Source organism: Pteropus vampyrus, unplaced genomic scaffold, assembly GCF_000151845.1.
Source record: "Pteropus vampyrus isolate Shadow unplaced genomic scaffold, Pvam_2.0 Scaffold745, whole genome shotgun sequence".
NCBI classification, from domain to species: domain Eukaryota; kingdom Metazoa; phylum Chordata; class Mammalia; order Chiroptera; family Pteropodidae; genus Pteropus; species Pteropus vampyrus.
This window is the reverse complement of record NW_011889526.1, coordinates 233,538-254,497: the sequence shown is the minus strand read 5'-3', so window position 1 is coordinate 254,497 and position 20,960 is coordinate 233,538. Positions and strand designations below refer to the sequence as shown.

The following is a 20,960-nucleotide window of genomic DNA, read 5'->3' as shown; positions in this document are numbered from 1 at the left end:
TAGATGTTGACGGCCAGCACGCCGATCACCTCAGCCAGGATGAACGACAGCCCTCCGAAGTAGAAGGACCAGCCGTACGAGTAGTGGTTTTTCTTCTCTTCGTCCCGCTTCGGGCCCGGCTCGCCCGCGTTGGCCGAGATGTACACGATCACGCCGATGATGTTGCTCAGGCCTGGGCGGGGACGGTCAGACGGGAGCCTCGCGGCCACCCCGGCCCCGGCCCCGTCCCGCCCCCGCTGGCCTAGCTCCACCTCTGGATTGTATAGGCCCGGCCTAGATGACCCGAGCCGGGACCCAGGTTGCCTAAACTCTTCCTCAGCTGGTCCAGTCCCCGCCCCAAGAGAGCCTAGGACACGCCCCAAATGGTCCAGACCTCTACCCGTTCGGTCTAAACCTCACCCTCAGATAGTCGAGGTCTTGCCCGGGCTTGTCTAACCTCCACCCAAGATGTTCCAGGCCCTGCCCCTAAGGATCCAGACCCCGCTCTGGATGGTCCAAGCGGCATCTCAGGTGGTCTAAACTCCACCCCAGTTGGTCTATGCCTCGCCCCAAGATGGCCTAGGCCCTGCCCCCATGTAGCTTAGGCTGTGACCCAATTAGTCCAGAACCCTCTCTAAGTGGTCCTAGCCTTAGCCGGCCCACGCCCTCAGCTGGTCCAGGTACGGCCCCAGATAGTCAAGGCCCTGCCCTCAGATGGCGTAAACCCTGTCCCCGGGTCTAGCTAGCCCCGCCACCTGCAGATCTTGACCCGTCGCCAGAGTACCCCCTGCTCTTCGTGCTAAATCCTCCCCCTTCTCTGGGTTCCACATCGTGAAAAAAGCTCTGCCTGCCAGAGTCTCCCAGCACTTTTCACTTCGGATACTAAGGGGGTCTTTTCCTTAATGACATGCCTCACACGGAGTTGGTCTGAACGATTTCCCGGTACCAGACCTTTCTTGGATCCACTGGGATCCACAAGGCCCGCCCCCAAAGCAGGCTGCTCCCACCTACAGCAAATCACTTTCTCTCCAGTGCCCTGCCCGGCCTCTGTATCTTGAAGACCCCAATTCTGTCTCAAGGTCCCACCCCATCTCCCAAGCTCCTCCCCTTCCGTCACCAGAACCGCTGGCTTTGGAACCTAAACTCCCCGCACCCCCGATTATGCGCTAGTGTCTACCTGTCTGTGCTGGGTGGGTTCACTCGCCCAAAAACCGCGCGAAGACGACACCTACCTTGCCCAGTGGGTGGCGATGGAGCTTGGGAAGAGCCTAGGAGGGCTCCCGGCCCCAGGGATCGCCCGGGGCAGGGTGGCTTTGAGCGCGCCGCACGCACACACACACACACACACACACACACACACACACACACACACACACACACGTGGTCGCGCAGGTGGACCGCCCCGCCGGCCGCCCCCTCGCTCAGCCTCTCACCTGCTGCCACGAACAGGATCCCTGCGCCCAGAATGACGTTCCTCTTGGACTTGTAGACCCGGGAGGCTGCCACGCACACGCCCCCGAGCAGCAACAGAATGGCGCTGAGGATGGGGAAGATGCTGGAGGCCCGTACGACTCCTGCGAGGGTGAAGGGGGGTGGAGGACAGGGCGGTCAGACGCGGCCGCCTGCGCCCCTTCTCGCTGCGCCTCCCGCTGGTTTTCTTCTCCACTTGTCCCTCTAGTTATCTGCCTGTGTTCTGGCTGTTTTTGCCTCGTTCTCTCTCCTTTTTAAATTTTCTCTGTTTCTCGGTCTGATTTCCTCTCTTTTTGTCCTTTCTTCCTTGGTCTGTTTTTCTCTCTCCTGGCACATTTTTACGCCCCCTTTTTATTTTTCTAAATCACCCCCCTCTTTTTCTCTGAACTTCTATTTCTATGCACTCCTTCCCTTTCTCTTTTTCCTTCTCACACGCTCCTTTCCTTCTTTCCTATACATTTCCTTTCTCCAGATCCCGCTATCAAATCTCTTAATATTTCTCCCCACACCATACCCCCAACCCCGCTTTCTGCCTAATTTCATATATTTCACTGCCACCCCCACCCTTTTTCAGCCAGGCTTCATTTATAGCGTTGGGTTTCTCTTTTTCTCTCTCTCTCTCTCTCTCTCAGGTTTCTCTTTCTCTCTCTCTTCTCTGCAGCCCTTCCCACCTACCCCCCAAGCCCCAGGCAAACAAATTTTGCGATTTCTGAGCTGCCAATCATAATTCAGGAATTGCCGCGTTCTCTGAGTTACTGTCTATCGCATCCCAGGCTTCCCCAGCCGGCTCCCGAGGAGGGCCAATCTCAGCCCAGAGAGCGACAACCAGTCACAGCACGGAGTTGCCGCCGGTGCCAGGACAGCACAGCGACCAATCAGCTCCCGGGATCCCCCCCTCAGCCCGCCCCAAGGTGAGAGGAGGGGGCGGGAGAGGGACCACGGAGCCAATCCCAGACCAGAGAATGTTTCTGGACTTGGATTGGCTGGCACGCTCATCTCTGCACGTCGATCTAAATGCCCAGCCCCTTTCCCTCCCCTAGCCCAGCCTCGACAGTGCCCCCAATCTGTCCCGGACCCCCACGTACGGAGCAGATACTCCGCGCTGTCATGGTCGTAGTCCGTGTCCTCGGGGAAATGATTGATCTTCACGCAGACGCCTCTTTTCAGTCCTGGAGGGGGATGGGGGTGATGGTGGCGGGGGGACTTAAGAGTTAGGGGAACTGATGAGAAAAGACCCTTCCCCCTTCCCCGTACCCCATCTTTCTCTGTGCTGATTGGGAGACAAGAAGCTCTGGCTCAAGCCTGCCTCGGCATATGAGACAAACTTTCAACTTTTCTGGCCTCAGTTTCCCTACTAGTTAAAAAAAGAAAAAAGGAAAAAAATCCACCAATACCCACTAAAACGCCACGACCTTTCTCTGACTCCTGGGCTAAGAGACTCAGCCTCTCTGGCCTTCTGTATTCCCCTTTGTAAGAAAGACGTTGGTTACAGCAATGTCAAAGTGCACTTCTGACTCTGAACTTGATGAGTTTGAAAATGCGTGGGAAAACGGAGGCCGCAGAGGGCGAGGACTACATTTCCCATGAGGCCCTACGACGTTTCAAATCCAATTGTGGGGGGACAGCAGTCCCGGTGGATCATGGGTGTTGTAGTCTCTTCGGTCCTGCGTATAAGGACAGGGATCCCCCGTGTCTTACCTGGATTCCGCTGGAAGGAAATGGAGTGGTTGGAGCAATCAGAGGCACTGAAGACACCCTTTCAGCCTGTAGGGGTCATTCACTCCCTGTAGGAGGAAGTCTCACCACCTTCCTCCACCCCAGAACCCTATTCTCCGATCTGGACCTCACACCCTTTGGAAACCCATCATCTCATTTTTAAGGACAGTTCCTGTTCTAGCACATAGCTGGTGACATGTAAGTAAGCCTAAATAAATACATTTATGTTTCCTCTCTTCTCCAAGCACTCACGGTCCTCATCGATGAAACACCCTGCAGGTGGGCAGCTTGCAGAGGACCTCGAGGTATGTGCACACACTCATTCCCACTAACGTGTGGTCAGTTTCCCTCTCGGGTGCAGCAGCTCCCTCTGTTATCCCCCTTTTGGCATGCATCCGGTTGATTTGTGAATTTCTTCTTCTGGGAGTTTCTGCAAAGGGAGGGGGCATGGGGTCTGATTCTTCTGTGTCCCTAGCATTGCCTAGCACAAAGGAGGGCTCAAGAAATGGGTGTGGAATGAATGAATAAATGAATGTAAGGATAACGAAAAGGGAGATGACAGAGAAAGGAATGGGGATAAAGACAAAGATTGGGAGGAAGGAAGATAAGGCAATGAGTAATTCCACTAAGAGTTAACATTTTCACGTGCTTTTTAGGGGGGTTAACTTATCTGGAGCTCTCCAAGGTCCCAAGAAATAGATAATGTTTTTGGTGTCGTGTGGTGGCCAAACATGGGGAACTGAAGTCCCACTGCTTGCAAATGAAGCCCAACTCCATTATGTCCTTATTCTGTGACCTTGCTGGCATCATTTAGGACAATACTCAGTCTCCTCACACAGAAAAAGAGAATAATAGGACCCACCTCACGTGGTTGTTGTGAGGATTAGGTCCAGGTAAAAACATTTAGCACTTTGCCTGGATCACAATTAAGTGCCTAGTCATTATCAATCAACATACCCATTGTCCAGATGTGGAAACAGGCACAGAAAGGGTTCATCAATTCACGGTTTATGGGTGGTGGAAGCAGATTCAAACACATAGCAGTTTGCCCTACTAGAATGTAAACATATGGGCTATTCACCACCATATCCCCACCATCTAGAATATTGCCTAGCACATAGTAAGTGCTTGATAAATATTTTTAAGAAAGAATGATCAAATGGGGCCAACAAGCACATGAAAAGATGCTCAACATTACTAACCAACAAGGAAATGCAGATCAAATCATGATGAGATACCACCTTATACCCATTATAACGGCTACTATTTTTTTAAAAAGCAGAAAATAATAAGTGTTGGCAAAGATCTGGAGAAATTGGGACCCTTGTGCAAGCATGTAAAATGGTGCAGTCGTTGTGGAAAATAGTATAGAGGTTCCTTTAAAAATTAAAAACAGAATTAGTATATGATCCAGCAATTCCACTTTTGGGTATATACTCAAAATAAATAAAATATTTCTCTAAGAAATATTTATACACCCGTTTTCATAGCAGCATTATTCACAATAGACAAAAGCAACCCAAGTGTCCATTGGTGGATGAAAGGTTAAATCAAATGTGGTACACACACAATGGAATATTATTCAGCTGTAAAAAGGAAGGAAATTCTGACACATGCTACAACATCGATGAACCTTGAGGACATTATGCTCAGTGAAATAAGCCAGTCACGAAAATACAAATACTATGTGATTCCACTCCTATGAGGTTCCCAGGAGTCAAATTCACAGAGACAGAGAGGAGAATGGTGGTTGCCAGGGGCTGGAAGGATGAAGAATGAATGGGGAGTTAGTGTTTAATGGGGACTGAGTTTAACTTTTGCAAGATGAGGATAGTTGTGGAGATGGATGGTGGTGATGGCTGCACAACATGTGAATGTACTGAACACTACTGAACTGCACACTTAAAAATGTTTAAATGATCAGTTTTATGTGATGTGTATTTTACCACAATTTTAAAGAAAGAACAGTTGAATAATGAATATACACCTCTCAAGTGCAAACTCTTACTCATCAGCACAGGCATTACGGTGTGGTAGGTAAGAGTGGGGTTTGAGTCCTGTTCTGTTCTGAACAGGATCATAACACTTCTCTTCCAACATTTACGATAACTAAGTGAGATTGAGCATAGAGAGCACACAGCACACAGACTCTCTCAGCAGATGGATGATGACAGCAGTAACAACAACTAGTACTTCCTGAGGGCTAACCGCACACCAGGCACTTCTCCGAGCAGTTGACAGGTATTAACACACTCAATACTTATGACAAACCCTAGGCGCATGAAGCAATAACAGTCCCCCTGCTTTACAGGTGAGGAAACTGAAGCATGGAGTGGAAGAAGCTACTGAGTCCCACGCAGATGGAAAGTCAAGGGGAGGGAATGCAAGAGCAGCTGGGCTTCAGATGTGAGCATATGGGAGGCAGTGGAGCATGGTGACTTTGGTGGCTATGAGTGTGGGCTCTGGACCCACATGCCAGGGCTGCCACTTCCCAGCTGTGTGGCTTTGAGACTTGAATGCCCCTGAGCCTCAGCATCCTCATTTGGAAAATGGGGATGATGATATGACTTTATAAGGACTAATAAGAATTCAGTCAAACACCCAATTAAGATCAGGACACATGGGGCATCCTCTGTGTCTTATATGACCCAACTGGACTGGGAGCTTTTCATGTGCAGTGATAGCAGTGATGTGTCATCGGGTATTCCCTAGGAACTGCCTCACACAGACCTGGGTGGTGGGGGGGTGAAGTGGGAGTGGGCTATGGTGAGGATATGGGGAGAAGTGGGTTCCAGCAGGCTCTGCCCCTCACACATTGGGTGGCCATGTGGCTGTCTCACTTATCCTTTCTGGCCATCAGCTTCTTACTCTGATAAACACAAGAGATAATACCTTCCCCTGTCACAGTTGGGAAGACTCAACGAGATAACAAGGCATGCAAAGTGGGGGCTTTGTACAGTCAGCTCAAATAAATGGGCTGTAGCTGACATTCCTGGGGAGGTATTAGACCCATACAGATGCCACCAGCCCCTGTGGCTCTCAGGCATTTGAAACTTGGCAACTGAGATAAGCTATGAGTGTACAATACAAACTGATGTTAGGCTTATTATGAAAAAAAATATGTATAATATTTCACAAATAATTTTTATATTGATTACAAGTTAAATGATAATATTATATCTCTGCTTGGTTAAATAAAACATATTGTTAACCTTTATATGAGTGTCTTATGTCATATAAATTATATCATTGATCCTTTTCCTGTTTACTTGTTTTCTAGCTACTAGGAAAACTTAAACATATATGCAGCTCATGTGGTGTTTTAATTGGGTAGTGCTGCGTGAAAGCCTGGGACTTCTGGATTATCAAGGAATGGGGACTCGGGGCTTGGTTATCTGAATTCCTAATAATAAGAAGAGCAACAAAATATGAACTGCATTATCTAGCCCTTGCTCTGCTCCTGTTAGCCTTTTAAAGGCTTTATACATGCTAACTCACTGATTTCCCCCTTTACCCTGTGGTTAGGGGCTATTCCAATCTACATCTCACCAATGATGGAAATAAGACATAGAGAGGTGAAGTACATGGCCCAAGGTCACCCTCGAGTACTACATTCTATTGCTTCACAGTGATGGGGCTGGACTCCAAGAATTCCCAGGGACACAATGCCTTCAGAAGGAAGTGGCTTAAGGGGACCAGTTTCTATATTCCTGGATCCCCAATGGGCTGGAGTCTGGCAGGTGTGTTGCTTTGTTCTCCTAGGAAACAAAACAGACCTGGATTCAAAACCAGCCTCTGCTGCACATTAGCTGTGTGACCTTGGGAAAGTCACTTCACTTCTCTGAGCCTCAGCTTCCATATCTAGCAGACAGGGATAAAACAGTTCATACCACTAGGGTTCTTGTGAGCATCGGGTGACAAATGAATGACAATGATGGTAACAATAAAGCCAGTCTGCATTTACCTCTTCCTTAAAACATTCGGTTTGCCCTCCAGGACACCCACTTACCTCACTTCCCCCAACCTCAGTAACCACTCCTTTCTCAGCTCCCTTTGCTGGCTTCTCAACTCTCTGGTTGTCTCTTAATAATGACCTAGCTGAGGCTGCAGCCCTTCCACTCATTTTTTGGTTTATGTCTCTTCTCATTCTCTAGATGACCTCATTTGCTCATATGTCACAACTCCCAATTTGTATCTCCAGCCCAGACTGTCCCCTGAACTCTGGCGTCATATAATATTGCCAACAGCCTAGATCAGGAGGCGACAAATTGCGGCCCATGGGCCAAACCCAGAGAAGAATGGGTTATGCCTTTTTTAAATGATTGAAAAAATATCAAAAGAGACTATTTTGTGGCAAGTGGAAACGATAAAAGATTCAAATGTTAGTATCTATAAGTGAAGTTTAATTGGAACACAGCCACGGTCATTCACTCGTGTGTCACCCCTGGTTGTATTCATTAGCGGTCGTGACTGAGATGGTGTATGCCACAAAGCCTAAAATATTGACTGTATGGCACATTACAGTCCCTTGACCACGCTGCCCCAGTCCTAAATGATGATGTCTCTAATAGACATTTAAAAGTTAACATGTCTAGTACTGCACTCCCGATAGCCCTCCTTATAATAAGTTAGATGAGAGAAATGAAAAGAAATAAAATGAAATACTTGCTGTTCCATCTTATAGATACCCTCTCCATCCCCTCAACCCCCTTCTCAGGTGCTCAGGCCACAGCCTTAGAGCAGGGATTCTCAACTACAGATAATTGTATTCCTAGTCCAGAGACAGTTGACAGTTTTGGTTGTCACAACTGAGAGGTGCGAGCTGTGTGACCTTGAGAAAGTCGTTTTACTTCATGCAGCCTCAGCTTTAGAGACACCCTGACTCTTCTCTCTTGTACCCCACAACTGCCCCACCAGCAACACCTGCCTGTCGTAGCTCTGGAGTACAATCTGAATTCAAACCACTTCCGAAACGCCACTGCTCCCACCCCAGAGAAGCCACCTCCTGCTTCCCTCTTGCCTTCCCTTTAGTTTCCCAACAGCAGCAAGAGCGAGCCTGCTAAAGTTGAAGTCAGCTCATGTCACTCTCCTGCTCAAGAACCTCTAATGTGGAAGGCACAAGACACTGCCGAACGTAGAAGAACGCTCGAGATCATGGCCCTGTCATCTCTGACTGCCCCCTAATGCACTCTGCCCCAGCCATTTGGTTTCCCCCGTGGTTCCACCTTAAAGCCTTTGCTCTGGCTCTTTCTACAGCTGAAGCTGGTTCCTCCAGATGGCCACAGGGCTCCACCTCTCACTTCCTTCAGGCCTCCACTCATGTCACCTGCAAAGTCTCCTCAATAACTTCACACACAGACCCCTCATACTTTCTTCTCCTTCCTGGCCCTTTTTCTTCCTTTTGGCATTTAGCTCTATCTAACACCCTAAATGTTTTATTAATTATCTTTCACTATCCATTTCTCTCTTTAGAATATAACACATAAGAACAGATTTTTTTGTCTGTCTGTTTTTTTTACCCCCACTGCTATAGTCCCAGAATCAAGAATAGGTCCTGGTACATAGTATAAACTCAATAAATACTGGTCATGAATGAATGAACGAGTGGCATTCTTACTCTATGTCCTACTCTGTCCTAGGGGTTTCAGGACTCAAGCCGCCTACTTGGCTCTGTGCCTGGTACTTGGTCAGACCAGGATCGGCCTGAAGTCAAATACCCATAGGAGGAAGGAAGTAACATAATGGGAGAAGCAGTTGAGATGTGAGGCAACAGGGAGCGGAGGCAATACTGGGGAAATGGAAACCCCATGTCTGATGTGAAGAAGCAGCTGCCGCTCAGATCCGGCCACTTGTGGCCACTGCAGAACATGGGCCCTGTGTTGTCAGTACTTCCAGCAGTTCAAAAGAAGCCGAAAATCAGATTTTCAATATGAAATTGCCTTATTTTTAAATGTTGGCAACTGATTCAGATTTTGGTTTCAGTTTTAAACAGTCAACACACTAAACAAAGCCTATCTGCAAATCATATCTGTCAGACCCGAGCTCTGGGCTCTGCCCAGTCCACACCTGGGTAACCTTGGGCAAGTGGCTTAACCTCTCTGTGCCTCAGTTTCCTCATCCTTGACAGGAGGGTGGCACCCAGCTCATAGAACTTAACAAGATAATAACAACCCCTGCTTGTCACGAGTGCTTAGCAAAACAGAGGAGGAAGGGATAGGAAAAAGAGGGATAAAACGAGAAAGGAAGGGATTTCAGTCTTTTGGTGCCTGAGGCAGAGCTTCTGGACTGCCTGGTCCCACTCTGTGTTGCAGACGGGGATTTAGCTAGGAAAAAGGCTGTCAGAGGAAGAGAAGGACCAGGGTGGGAGCTGGAAAAAATCCTGACAGGAGAGCTGATGGGGGGAGGCAGGCAAGACCAGGAGGAAAAGTACGGGTGAGGAAAGAAGAGAGGCCAGGAGTTGGGGCCAGTAAGGCATGACGTCTGAGGGGACAGCCAACATGAGGCAGGGGGTGGAGGAGGCGAGGAAGGGGCAGTGAACAGGGCACCCACAGTACTGCGGTAGGGTGTAGGGAGAGAGAAGATGCAATGGTGCATGAAGGAGAGAGAGGGGGCTCTTAGAGGAGGGCATCAAGAGAAACCGTGAGAGGGAGAAGCAGAGGGCTGCCATGGAAGCTACCAAGTCAGAGAGGGAGGTTAGAGGGAGGGGTGAGAGGAGGAAGGAAACTGAAATGAAGAAAAAATAAGGTAAGGGAGTTCAGAGGGGAGGAGGCAGCAGGTGCAGCTGACCAGGGTGCACCCCAGCCAGGAATCAGAGAAGGCCAGGTTGCAGAGCAGAGTTGAAAGATTGGAGCAAGAGAGGCAGAACCACCCATGGGGACCGCTGGCAACTTCAGGAGAAGAGGGACAGGGCCCAACGGAGGGGAGCTGAGACCCCACCTACCTTCCAGGCAGCAGATCCTCCAGAGGCCGGAGTGGGTGAGGCCTCCGGGGTCCTTCTTCTCAGAGCCACCGCCGCGGTGAGGGGGCCCGTCGTCCCCTGCTGTGAGGTTGGTGGTGTTGCAGATGAAGGCTCGCGTGTACAGCCAGTAGTCTGTGCTGATGGCGATGGTCATGAGGCCGAAGGCAGCGAAGGCGCCCACCGTGGTCAGTAGCACCTGCACCCCCTTCTCGCACCAGAGGCCCCTCTCTTCGTTCCAGCGCTTCAGCGACTCCAGTTTGACCACGGGCAGCCGGGGGGCCGTGGGCCACCACCGGGGCAGCGGGGGCGGGGCCGTGCCGGCGGCTGGGGGGGTCACAGTGCAGGCAGAAGTAGGGGGCCTGGGCCCGCTGGGGCTGGGATGGGCAACCGTCGAAGCTAGGCGGGAGTGGTCAGAGGGCGGCCATGGTCACCAGCTGGTGGAGGGCAGGAGTGAGATAAAGGGTTACACCAGGGGAAACCAGTACCTTCCTATTTCCTTGGTGGAACAGACTACTTCCACTACGCTTCCCACTGCCTCCCTCTCTGTGGAAAAAAAAAAAAAAAAATCTCCTTCTGCCCCCAAACGGCTCCCTACAGAGACCCACTCCAAGAAATACCCCCACCATCCATCCCTGACAGCCTAGGACATCCCTCCAGCCCCCTCCAGCTCCTCCTCACTGTCCTCACCACTGAGAAAGCCATCCTCACTCCAGCCCTCAGTGCTTCCTCCTTCCAAGGACCCCTGACCTCTTCCTCCCTTTCTACAAGACCCTCATCACCACTCTTCTCATACACTTCTACACAGTCTCTAACTTCCCTACCAGTCCCACCTCTTCACCTACTGTGTCCTCTACTCAAGAAACACAAATCTTTCAATATCTCTTCACTTAAAACAAAACGAAACAATAAAAACTCCCCAAGAATCCTCACTGTTTGCACAACCCAGAAGAATCACATGGTTACCACCATACTCCCCCCAAACACACCATCTCCTCAGCCTGGGAACCCCCTTCCTCACATAGACCTCTCTGTCTCTGGACCAAGGATCTCAACCTCCAACGCACCTTGAAAATGTCATCGAGGCCCTTTGAAGATACAACAACTGCATCCCACCTGAGAAATTCAGATTTCCTTGATCTGGTCTGGTATGGCCCTGAGCATCTAGGCTTTTTAAGGCTCCCTGGGGGATCTTAACCAGCACCAATACCACACTGGACCCGCTGGTTTAGAAGAAGGCCCCTATCTCCACCCCATTCCCTCTAACAGTCCCCACTGTTTCCCTTGGACCACCCCACCCCCCACTATGTCTTTGACTCAAGAAAAACTCCCATCCTTTCCTTTGCTTAAAGAAGTCTTCTGAATCCAGCCCTTGCTATCTCTGCAACTTAGATGAACTCATCACGACCATCACTTTCTCCTCCTCCATTAAGAAGAATTTTCTCCATGAGCTCTATGGCATTTCCTACTCACAGAAATCTCTTCCTCCAGACCCCCAATTCCTATCCATTCAGAATCTCCGAAGCTGACCCAGACATCCATTGCTGTCCAAGGGAATCTGCTGGTCTGCCCAACACCTCCCACCCCATTCTTCTGCCCTCCCACCACCTCCCACTCCTCTACACCCCCAGGACAGACCTTGTTATCCCAACTCTAGATCTCCCCAACTCACTTGGACCTCCCACTCTCTCTCCAACTTGCAAGAAACTTCCCCCACCCCTGCCTTGACTTCTCTCACATATGAAGGTTCCCCTTCACTCCTGCCCTCTTCCTCCACTCACTCTGACTCCCAGCATCTCATCCACTTAGAAAAACCCCCTTCCTGCCCCCCCAGACTTCTCTTCTTGGGAACACCCCCAGCACTCTCCCTATTTCACCTGTGCAGGAACATACGCCGTATGAATTTTCTTTCAAATCTAAAAAGAGCCCCTCCATAGGCAGCACCCCTCAGAAAAATTTGATCTATAGGACTACAACTCTCTTTCAATTAGGAATAATCTCCCACTCTGCATGCCCCGCTCCCACCCAGTGTCCATTCATTTCCCTCTCCCAGAGCAGCCCCACCACCATACACCCCTAGCCCTGCCTTCTCCACCTCACCCCAAACCTCTTTCTAGGTGTTCGTCCCTTACCTGCTTCCACCACTCATTCTTTGCGAGACTTCATCCCTAAATCCCCTATTATAATTAAGAGCCTGGAAACCATAGAGGAGGGAAAAACACTCCTGGGTCCCAATACCAGGGTGACCTTGGCCTCTTCCATCCCCACTGGCTGGCCCCAACTCGGTCTGATACATGGATGGGTGGTTGAAAAAGGTTGTCTATGGGGGGTGTCTCCATAGCAACTGGGCCCAGTGCCCCACACGTGTGTTCCCTCCTTCACCTGGACTTCTGCCAGCCCACGAGCAGCCCCTACCCCATTTATCAGACATTGGACACTGACACCCCCAGCCTCCCTCTTCTTGCTGCTGGCCCCTTTCTCTCTCTCCCCTCCAAGAAGATGCTGAGTTTCTTCAGCTCTCCATCTCTGGGCCTCTTCTTCCCCTCGCTGTGCCCCTCACCACCAGCACTACCTCCAGCATCACCACCTCCACTGTCCTAGCAAATTTCTGCTTCTACTCTGGTGAGCTTGTGACCCCAGGATGTACCCTTCCCCTTATTTGCCCCATACAACCCAAGATAAGGAGGGGATAGAAACAGGAAGTAAATTAGGGAAATTCTCCATCAAAAAAAAAAAAAAGGTTTGAAGATCTTTTCATTTTGTCGATCTGGGGGCAATCAATTTGGCATGAGGGACTGTTCCTTTAGTCCATCTGTCAGCAGCAGCAAGAGAAGAGGGTGCACAAGACCCCCAAGTCTACAGCTTCCGGATATGACGGGGTCACTGTACCCTCTCCCTCTGAATGGGACCAGCTCCTTCCTCCAGAATTAGGGGGGTCACAGAACCTTCTACATCCACCCACCTCCGATTAATAAAAAGATCTGTCTCACCTCTGTTAATAGCAGGTCAATTCTCCAATGCAGTGGGGAGGAGTCGAGGAGCCCCCTGTCAGCACCCCTCCCAAAAAAAACCCCTCGTGGTTCCCAGTTCTTACAGCTCCCCTCCCCCAGCAGTGAGAGACCCAGGCGTCCGACCTGGTAGGGGGATGGAGATGAGGAGGTGTATGGGGGGTGGGGGTATTGAGGTGGGAGGGGAGACTGAGGAGCAGCTCTGAGCTTGGGCCCCAAGGGAGTCGGGGTTCGGAATGGGGAAAAAAAGGTGAGGAGACAATTTGGTTCTCGAGTCGCTGGGTAAAGTGCGGAGCTGGAGGACGAGAGAGGGAGGGAGCAGCGAGGGAGGGGGAGCTGCTGAGGATGGGGGAGCACGGAGTGGAGATGGCTGGGGGGAAGGGAGATAATGGGGGGCAGGGTCTGGGTGGCAGAAGGAAGCTGGGGGAAAAGAGAGAGACCCAAAGAGCGAGGGGAGAGAGACAAGGGAAGTGGAAAGAGGAGACCCGGAGACTGGGAAACAGGAATGGGGGAGGGAAAAATTGTGGGGAGGTAGTGACTGGTAGAAGGAAGTTATGAGAGAGAGACACACACACACACGAAGAAATATCCAGTGAGAGAAGGAGACAGAAACAGAGACCCAAAGAGAGAAACCAAAAGACTAGGGGGGATGGGGAAGGGATAGGGTGAGGAGGAGGATGGGGGGCAGGGTCTGGGTAACAGAAGGAAAGAAGAGACAGGAAGAGTGTCATCCAGAGAGAGGGGGAGAGACAGATGGGGAGAGACTGAGAGGATGAGGGAGAGAGAGAGAAATAAAGGGGGAGAGAAACTAGGGATGGGGCAAGGTCTTAACACAGAGAAAGATGCTTTAGAAAGAGAAAAGGAAGCAGAGAGAGAGAGGGTAAATAATGAGAGAAATTTAGGAGAGAGGGGTCTGAGTGGCAGAAAATGCCTGGAAACAGAAAGACAGCTACAGAAGGAAAGAGAGACCCAAAGAGAGAAACAGATGGAAAGAGACTGGGAAAGAGAGAGACCCAGGTAAGGAGAGACAGAGACGGAGAAGGCATCAAAAGGAAGGTGGAGAAAAATGGGAGAGGTGCTAAGCTCAGAGGCATGAAGGAGGTCAGAGAGAGAGGAAGCCCCTGCCTCCTCCCCCACCTGCATCCCAGCCTCTGAACCCTACCCCCATCCCCATTTCAAAGCCACCACCCCCACCCCCACTAGCCTCCATCTCTCCACAGCATCGCTTGCTGCCGCCACCGCCTCTTCCTGTCGTCATAGCAACAGGATCCAGGCGCTCAGCCAAAGCTGGCAGAAGCGGCCGGAAATGAGGGGAGGGCCTTTTTAAAAGGACCCCGGAGCTCTCCCCTTTCCCAAAATCCAGGGGAAAGCTCAATGTCTCCGGATCTTCCAGCCTCCAACCACATCCCTCAAGTGTCAAGGGCACAGATCCCCTGAAAATAAAATTATATTAAATTTACAAGGATAGCAAAGCTTTGAGTTTCACCTACACATTTTTTTTCTTCTTACCCCCTACCCACCCCTAGCTCAGAGTTCAACTCTCCTAAGGTAGGTATGGGAGTGAAGGGAAAAGTAGTACGCAAGAAGCTTGGGTGGCAATAAGTCTGAAAAGAAATGTCTTGGGTTGGGTGGGAGGGCTATGTAATAGTTTTGAGAAGAATTAGAACTTGCTAGTGAGACTTGAGGGAGAAAATCAAATGAGAGCAGAAAATTTGGTCTTGGGTTCAAATATCAAGATGCCCACGTGTGTGACCTTGAACAAAACATTTTCTTTCTTTTAGACTCAGTCATAACGGGGGCAAAACTGTCTGCATTGAGCGAGAACTTTGATGAGAAAAGGTCTTTGCACACTGCTCTAGACTGTCCTCACTCAAATGCTATCCAATACAAAAAGCTAGTTGGGACAGAAGCCTTGAGCTAGGCAGTTTGCATGCTTTGCAATCTCGTGAAATTCTCACCAGTTCCTTGCAACATGGGCATTGATGTTCCCATATTATAGATGAGCAAATTACAGCTCGGAGATGGATAGGGATTTTGCCCATGATCATGCAGGAAATAAAAGGCAGAGGTGGGGGTGAAGCAGCCTCTTTGTCGTGGTTGCTTGGGGTGGTCAACAATAGGTGAACTTCAGAGCCATTCACTCAAGGCACCTTGAGTGCCTGGGCCACCCCCACGGTTTGGAGGCTGGCAGGAGACAGGTAACCTGTGTCCCTCGCACAGCCAGTTACCTCCCCAGAAGAGCCATATCTCTCTGTACCTAGCAGCTCAGATTTCCACTGGAATTTCTATAGCTCAGTTTACTCAACTTGCCCCATGGGGGCACGAAGTTTAGAGAAACATTCGGACACTCCTAATTTAGAAGCAAAGAAACACCAGCCTCAGGCGAAGGTGGCTGGAATTCACTGGTTAAGAAACATTTGTTCTGCCCCTCTGGGTTCTGTTATTAGCCCTGTTTCAAATATGTGCATACTGAGGCTGCAAGAGGTAGCCCATCAGGCAGATAGGATGTGGCAGTGGTGGGAATCAGGGTCAAGGCTCCTAACTCCAGCCCTTGTGCTGTTTTCACTGCTTCTCTGTTCTTGGGTAGATGGATGAAGTGGGGGAGTTGTTTAAATCCTAACTGAGTGAACTAAAAATAAACAACAAAAACAGATACTTTCAAAGGGTGAAAACAATTATAAGATAATAAATAAGCCAGGGTTTGATAATAAATAAGCCAAGGTTTCTGAACCTTGGAAGTATTGATATGTGGGCCAGATTAATTTTTTGTGGTGAGAGCTGTCCCATGCATTGTAGAGAGTCCAGCAGCATCTCTGGTCTCTTGCTGGTAGCTAGAGGTTATAATAAAAAGAATTCAATTTGTTACACCTCAAATCTCATTTCTTATTGGAAAAGACTTTTAACATCTTGAGCTTCTCTTACCTGCCTTTACATCCCTAAACCATTGCCTTCTGGATGTGTCAATATTATGGCTTTTGTTTTCTCTGATAGAGACAGACTTAACTCATGTTAAGACTTCACTTTTCCTTCTCTTCCTCTCCATATAAATATTTTTAGTTCATTTATTGGTTAATTTTGTGACATTAAGTAACAGACTTACACCACGATTTCTTGTATCAGAGGACATATCTCTTTCTCTTTTGCTTGGCAGTTTTATTGAGAGAGACACCACATACCATAAAATTCACCCACTTAAAGTGTATGATTCAATGGCTTTTAACTATAATCATAGAAGAGTGCAACCATTGACTTTAGACCCATTTTAGAACATTTTCATTAGCCCAAGAAGGAGCCACACACCCCTCAGCCGGCCATCACTCCCAATTTCCCCACACACACCCCAGCCCTAGGCAATCACTAATCTACTTTCTGTCTGTATAAAATTGCCTGTTCTAGACACTTCATATAAACAAAATGATACAATATATGTTCGTTTGTGGCTGCCTTCTCTCACTTAGCATAATGCTTTCAAGGTCCACCCATGTTATAGTGTGTGTCAATACTTCATTTCCTTTTTTTTTTTTAAACGCCTACAGCACCTGGTATTCAATACTTCATTGACTTTTATTGCCAAAAATATATTCCATTGTATGGATATGCCACATTTTATTTATTTATTGGATATTTGGGTTATTCCCACATTTTGGCTATTATGAGTAATGCTGCCACGAATGCTTGTGTATAAGTTTTTGTGTGAACATGAGTTTTCTTGGGCACATACCTAGGATTTGCTACATCATAGATTAATCTTTTCGAGAAGTAAGATAGCATCTCTGGACTTCATTTTGTAAGACAGAAATATTAGACCTCCTGATCACCCCTTCAGTTCAGGGAAGGGCTTCTTAGAAGGGGTGTCACAGACAATGCAGGTTATGGGCCCTTTCAGATCTTACTCCCAAATTTGCAAATGAATTGATCTCACATATGACAAAATCTCCAGCAGGCTTGATCTGGAGACATAGAGGCTGTAGACTCAGAGATAAGTCTGCTAAGCATCTACTTTGGAGAAGGCCCTGATCTCATGTGTTAGGCAGGACTCAAAAATAACCTCCAAGATTCCCATCCCCTGGGGGACACACCCTGTAGAATTGAGTGTGGGCAGGATATGTGACTAGGATGGAGTGTCACCCCATGGTTAAGTGACATAATATGATAAGGTGACCCTGTCACCTTGTCTGCACATGTAATTAAGGTCCTTAATCAGTTGAAAGTAATCAAAAGGAAGATGATCCCGAGTGGGTCTGACCTAATCAGGTGATCTCTTTAAAAAGGGTCAAGAAGTCAGAAAGCCTCAAAGCAAGAGATTCTGTCACTGTCCTGGCAGGAGCAAACTGCCCTGGCGAGGACCTGAGGGTGGCAAATACTAGTAAGAGCATAGGGACGTCGGTCACACAACCACAAGGAAAGGAATTCTACTCAACCTGAGAGAGTTTGTAAGTGAGTCTTTCCCTAACTGAACCTCTAGATGAGGGTACAGCCAGCTGACATATTGATTTCAGTCTTGGGAGGTCCTGAGCAGAGGACCCTGTGGCACTGTACTTAGTTCCTGATCCACAGAAACTGAGATAATAAAATATGTGTTGTTTCAAGCCACTACGTTTGTGGTAATTCCTTACACAAACGAGTTACCCCAGATAACTAATGAGCCCTATAATGGATAACTAACACACCCTGTCAATCACATTGCCTGTGAAAGTCATGCAGGGGTCGCTCAGCCAATGTTACCCCAATGCCTCCTCAATGCCTCCCCCTTCCTCACTCCCCATGCGGGCCCCTCTCCCTCCTGGATATCTTTCATATCTATACCCTTCTCTCTGGCCTGCTCTTCTCTAGACTGTGCCACCAGCCTACACCACTGATCTCCTCCAGTCCAATTTTCACCTGGACCCTAACGGTTATTTCTAACATTCAGAGCTGACTCTGTCTTTCTTCTGCTTAACATTCTCTATGGCTCTCTATTGCCTTCAGGAGAAAATCTAAGCTCCTCATCTATGTCCTTTGCCAAGAGTACAAGTCATGTCGTATGCCACCTTTCCTGCTGCTTCTTCCTGTAAACTGGAATCATTTCCAACACTGTGCCCAGATCCTTCATGCTTTTGAGGTTTCTGAGTATGGCTTCCTTGCCTGGAATCCCCTTCCATCTCTCTGCCATACAACAAACACTCTACCTTCTCTTGAAGGTTCGATTTACATGCTCTCTTCAGGAAGCCCTCCCTGATCTTCCAAGGCTGTTTCAGGGGTTATAGCTGTGCTTCTACCATACCCTCTTCTGCCCACATTGGAGCACAGTCACCTTGCATTGTGGTTGGTGCATTGGTCGGTCTCACCCAGCAGAGTGGGAGCTGTTCGAGGACAGGCATAGATCTGGCTCACTTCGGTATCCCCCAGACCCTAGCCATGGTAGATAGGAAGCCTTGGTCCACAGGTGCTGAATGAATGGATGGGTGAATAGATGGATGGATAGATGGATGGGTGGATGGATGGGTGGATGGATGAAGGAATAAATGAAAGAATCAGGAAAGGAGTGGATACAGATTCTGAGGTCCCTCTCCTCTAGCAGCCAGTTACAACCGCTTGTCCCTGTCCAACCCCTCTCCCCATCTCATATCCTGAGTGTGCTGTTCCCCAGGTGCTGGAGTGTTTGTCATCAAGCGCAGCTGGGCCCTTTGTGTTTTCTCAAGAGGAGCAGAGTGGTGGTGGCGTGTTTTCCCACTCTATCAGGAAGAGAAGATCAGCATTTCTAAAACGTCCTCATTCAGGGTGAAGTGGAAATATTCCAGCTCTAGGAAGTCAGGTGGCTTGAGTTCCAATTCTTGCTTTTCCTTGCCTCCCTAAAGCACCCAGAACCAAACCTTTGTTCTCTCTGCACCTCTATCCTCTTGCCTGTAAAAGGAGATGGCGGGTGCAGTTACAGATCCCCCTTGGATGGAATATTCTGTGATTTTGATTCTAAATCACATATCCCAGGAATCCTGGCAGGGCTTTCTGAAATTATGTACCAAATTTTGTGAATATAGGTATTCTTTTCTGTGAGTCTATAGCTTTGATCTGATTCTCATCCCCTTCAAGTTAAGAGTTGCTGCTTATAAATCAATTTAACAAAATCTCATTTGCGTTAGTAAAAAACAAAACAAAACAAAACAAAACAAGGGAGAATATATAAATGCAGAGATAATGTCTAAAGCAGGTTTTTCTCAACCTCAACACCAGTCACATCTTAGGCCAGATAATTCTTTCTGGTAAGGGCTGTCCTGTGCATTGTAGGGACTTTAGCAGCATTCCTTACCCACTTGATGCCAATGGCATCCTCCCACCGAGTTGTGACATTCAAAAATGTCCCCAGATACTGCTCAATGTCCCCTGGGGACAAAAACACCCCAAGTGGAGAACCACTGGTTTAAAAGAAGAAACTGATAACAATTGTTCCCTCTGGGAAATGAGACTCGGTTTGAGAATAGGGAAAAAGAGAAAGTTATTTTTTCTTTGTATCCTTCTCTGCCGCTTAAATTTGAAAATCATGGCTTAAATTTATAATAAAAATAAAATATATTGTTAAATTACAGTAGCCCTACCCTTCCTTACCCATGGTTACATTCTCCATTGTTTCAGTTACCCATGGTCAACCTTGGTTCAAAAATATTAAATGAAAAATTCCAGAAACGACAATTTATAAGTTTTAAATTACGCACTGTTCTGAGAAGCATGATGAAATCTCTCACTGTCCACCTCTGTGCCGCCCAGGACATAGATCATCCCTTCGTCCAGTGTCTCCACACTGTAGATGCTACCTGTCTGGTAGTGAGTTAGCAGCCATATTGGTGATTGGATGGACTGTCATGTTATCACAGAGCTTGTGTTCATGTCACCCTTATTTTAGTTAGTAAGGGCCCCAATGTGCAAGAATAGTGGTGCTGGCAATTTGAATATGCCAAAGGAAGCCATAAAATGCTTCCTTTAGGTGAAAATGTGAGTATATATCAGAAAAATTAGGGCACATATAAGAATCTGTACTATCTGCAGTTTCAGGCATCCACTGAGGGTCTAGGAACCCATGGATAAGAAGGAACATCTGTACCTCCACTCAGTAGACCACTACATAGTCACTGAAAAAATGAGGCCAACCTCTACTTCTGATATATTGCCTCATGACATGTGGCAACAATGCTTAAACTTTTTGGTCTCAGGACTTCTAATGCACTTAAAAATTTTAGAGGACCCCAAAGAGCTTTTGTTTATGGATATATTATGTCTATCAATATTCAACATATTCAAAATCCAAACAGAGAGTTTACAATAGACATTCATTTTAGTAAAATAATAAACTCATTGCATGTTTTCATGAACAACCTATTTTAATCAAAAATAACTATATATTGCCAAATATAGTTGTGTTGGCTTATATTTCTGAAAATCTATTCAACATTTGGCCTCATAGAAGAAAGTCAGTTTCTCACATCTGCTTCTGCATTCAGTCTATTGTGTGAAGCTACCCAAACACTCTGGACTTAAACTCACAAGAGACTAAGAGTGAAAATGGCAAATGGTATCGTAGTATTAGTATAAAAAAGATGCCTAGGTTCCCTAGACCACAATTCAAGAACCACTGATGTGTAATATTGTGCTGTAAATCAGCGGTCCTCAACATTTTTGGCCCCAAGGACCAGTGCTCTTAAGAGAATCTAATGCCTGATGATCTGAGATGGAATTGAGGTGGTGATGCTAGAGCCAAATACAGATGAAGCTTCACCCTCGTGCCCACCTCTCACCTTCTGCTGTGAAGCCCAGTTCCCAAAAGATCACAGACCAATATAGTCCATGGCCCAGGGACTGGG

General features: G+C 48.1%; 1 protein-coding gene across 1 annotated transcript in view; it reads right to left on the bottom strand.

Moving 5' to 3' along the window:
• Nucleotides 1-19,714, bottom strand: part of CACNG8 (calcium voltage-gated channel auxiliary subunit gamma 8) — a 24,845-nt gene extending 5,131 nt beyond the window's left edge. The window contains exons 1-7 of the mRNA XM_011385671.1: nucleotides 19,711-19,714; nucleotides 19,415-19,488; nucleotides 17,051-17,078; nucleotides 10,106-10,447; nucleotides 2,535-2,618; nucleotides 1,413-1,553; nucleotides 1-172 (exon numbers count right to left, since the gene is read on the bottom strand). Coding sequence (XP_011383973.1) covers nucleotides 1-172; nucleotides 1,413-1,553; nucleotides 2,535-2,618; nucleotides 10,106-10,447; nucleotides 17,051-17,078; nucleotides 19,415-19,488; nucleotides 19,711-19,714 — 845 coding nt within the window. The remainder of the gene's footprint in view (nucleotides 173-1,412; nucleotides 1,554-2,534; nucleotides 2,619-10,105; nucleotides 10,448-17,050; nucleotides 17,079-19,414; nucleotides 19,489-19,710) is intronic.
• Nucleotides 19,715-20,960: the final 1,246 nt, after the last annotated feature.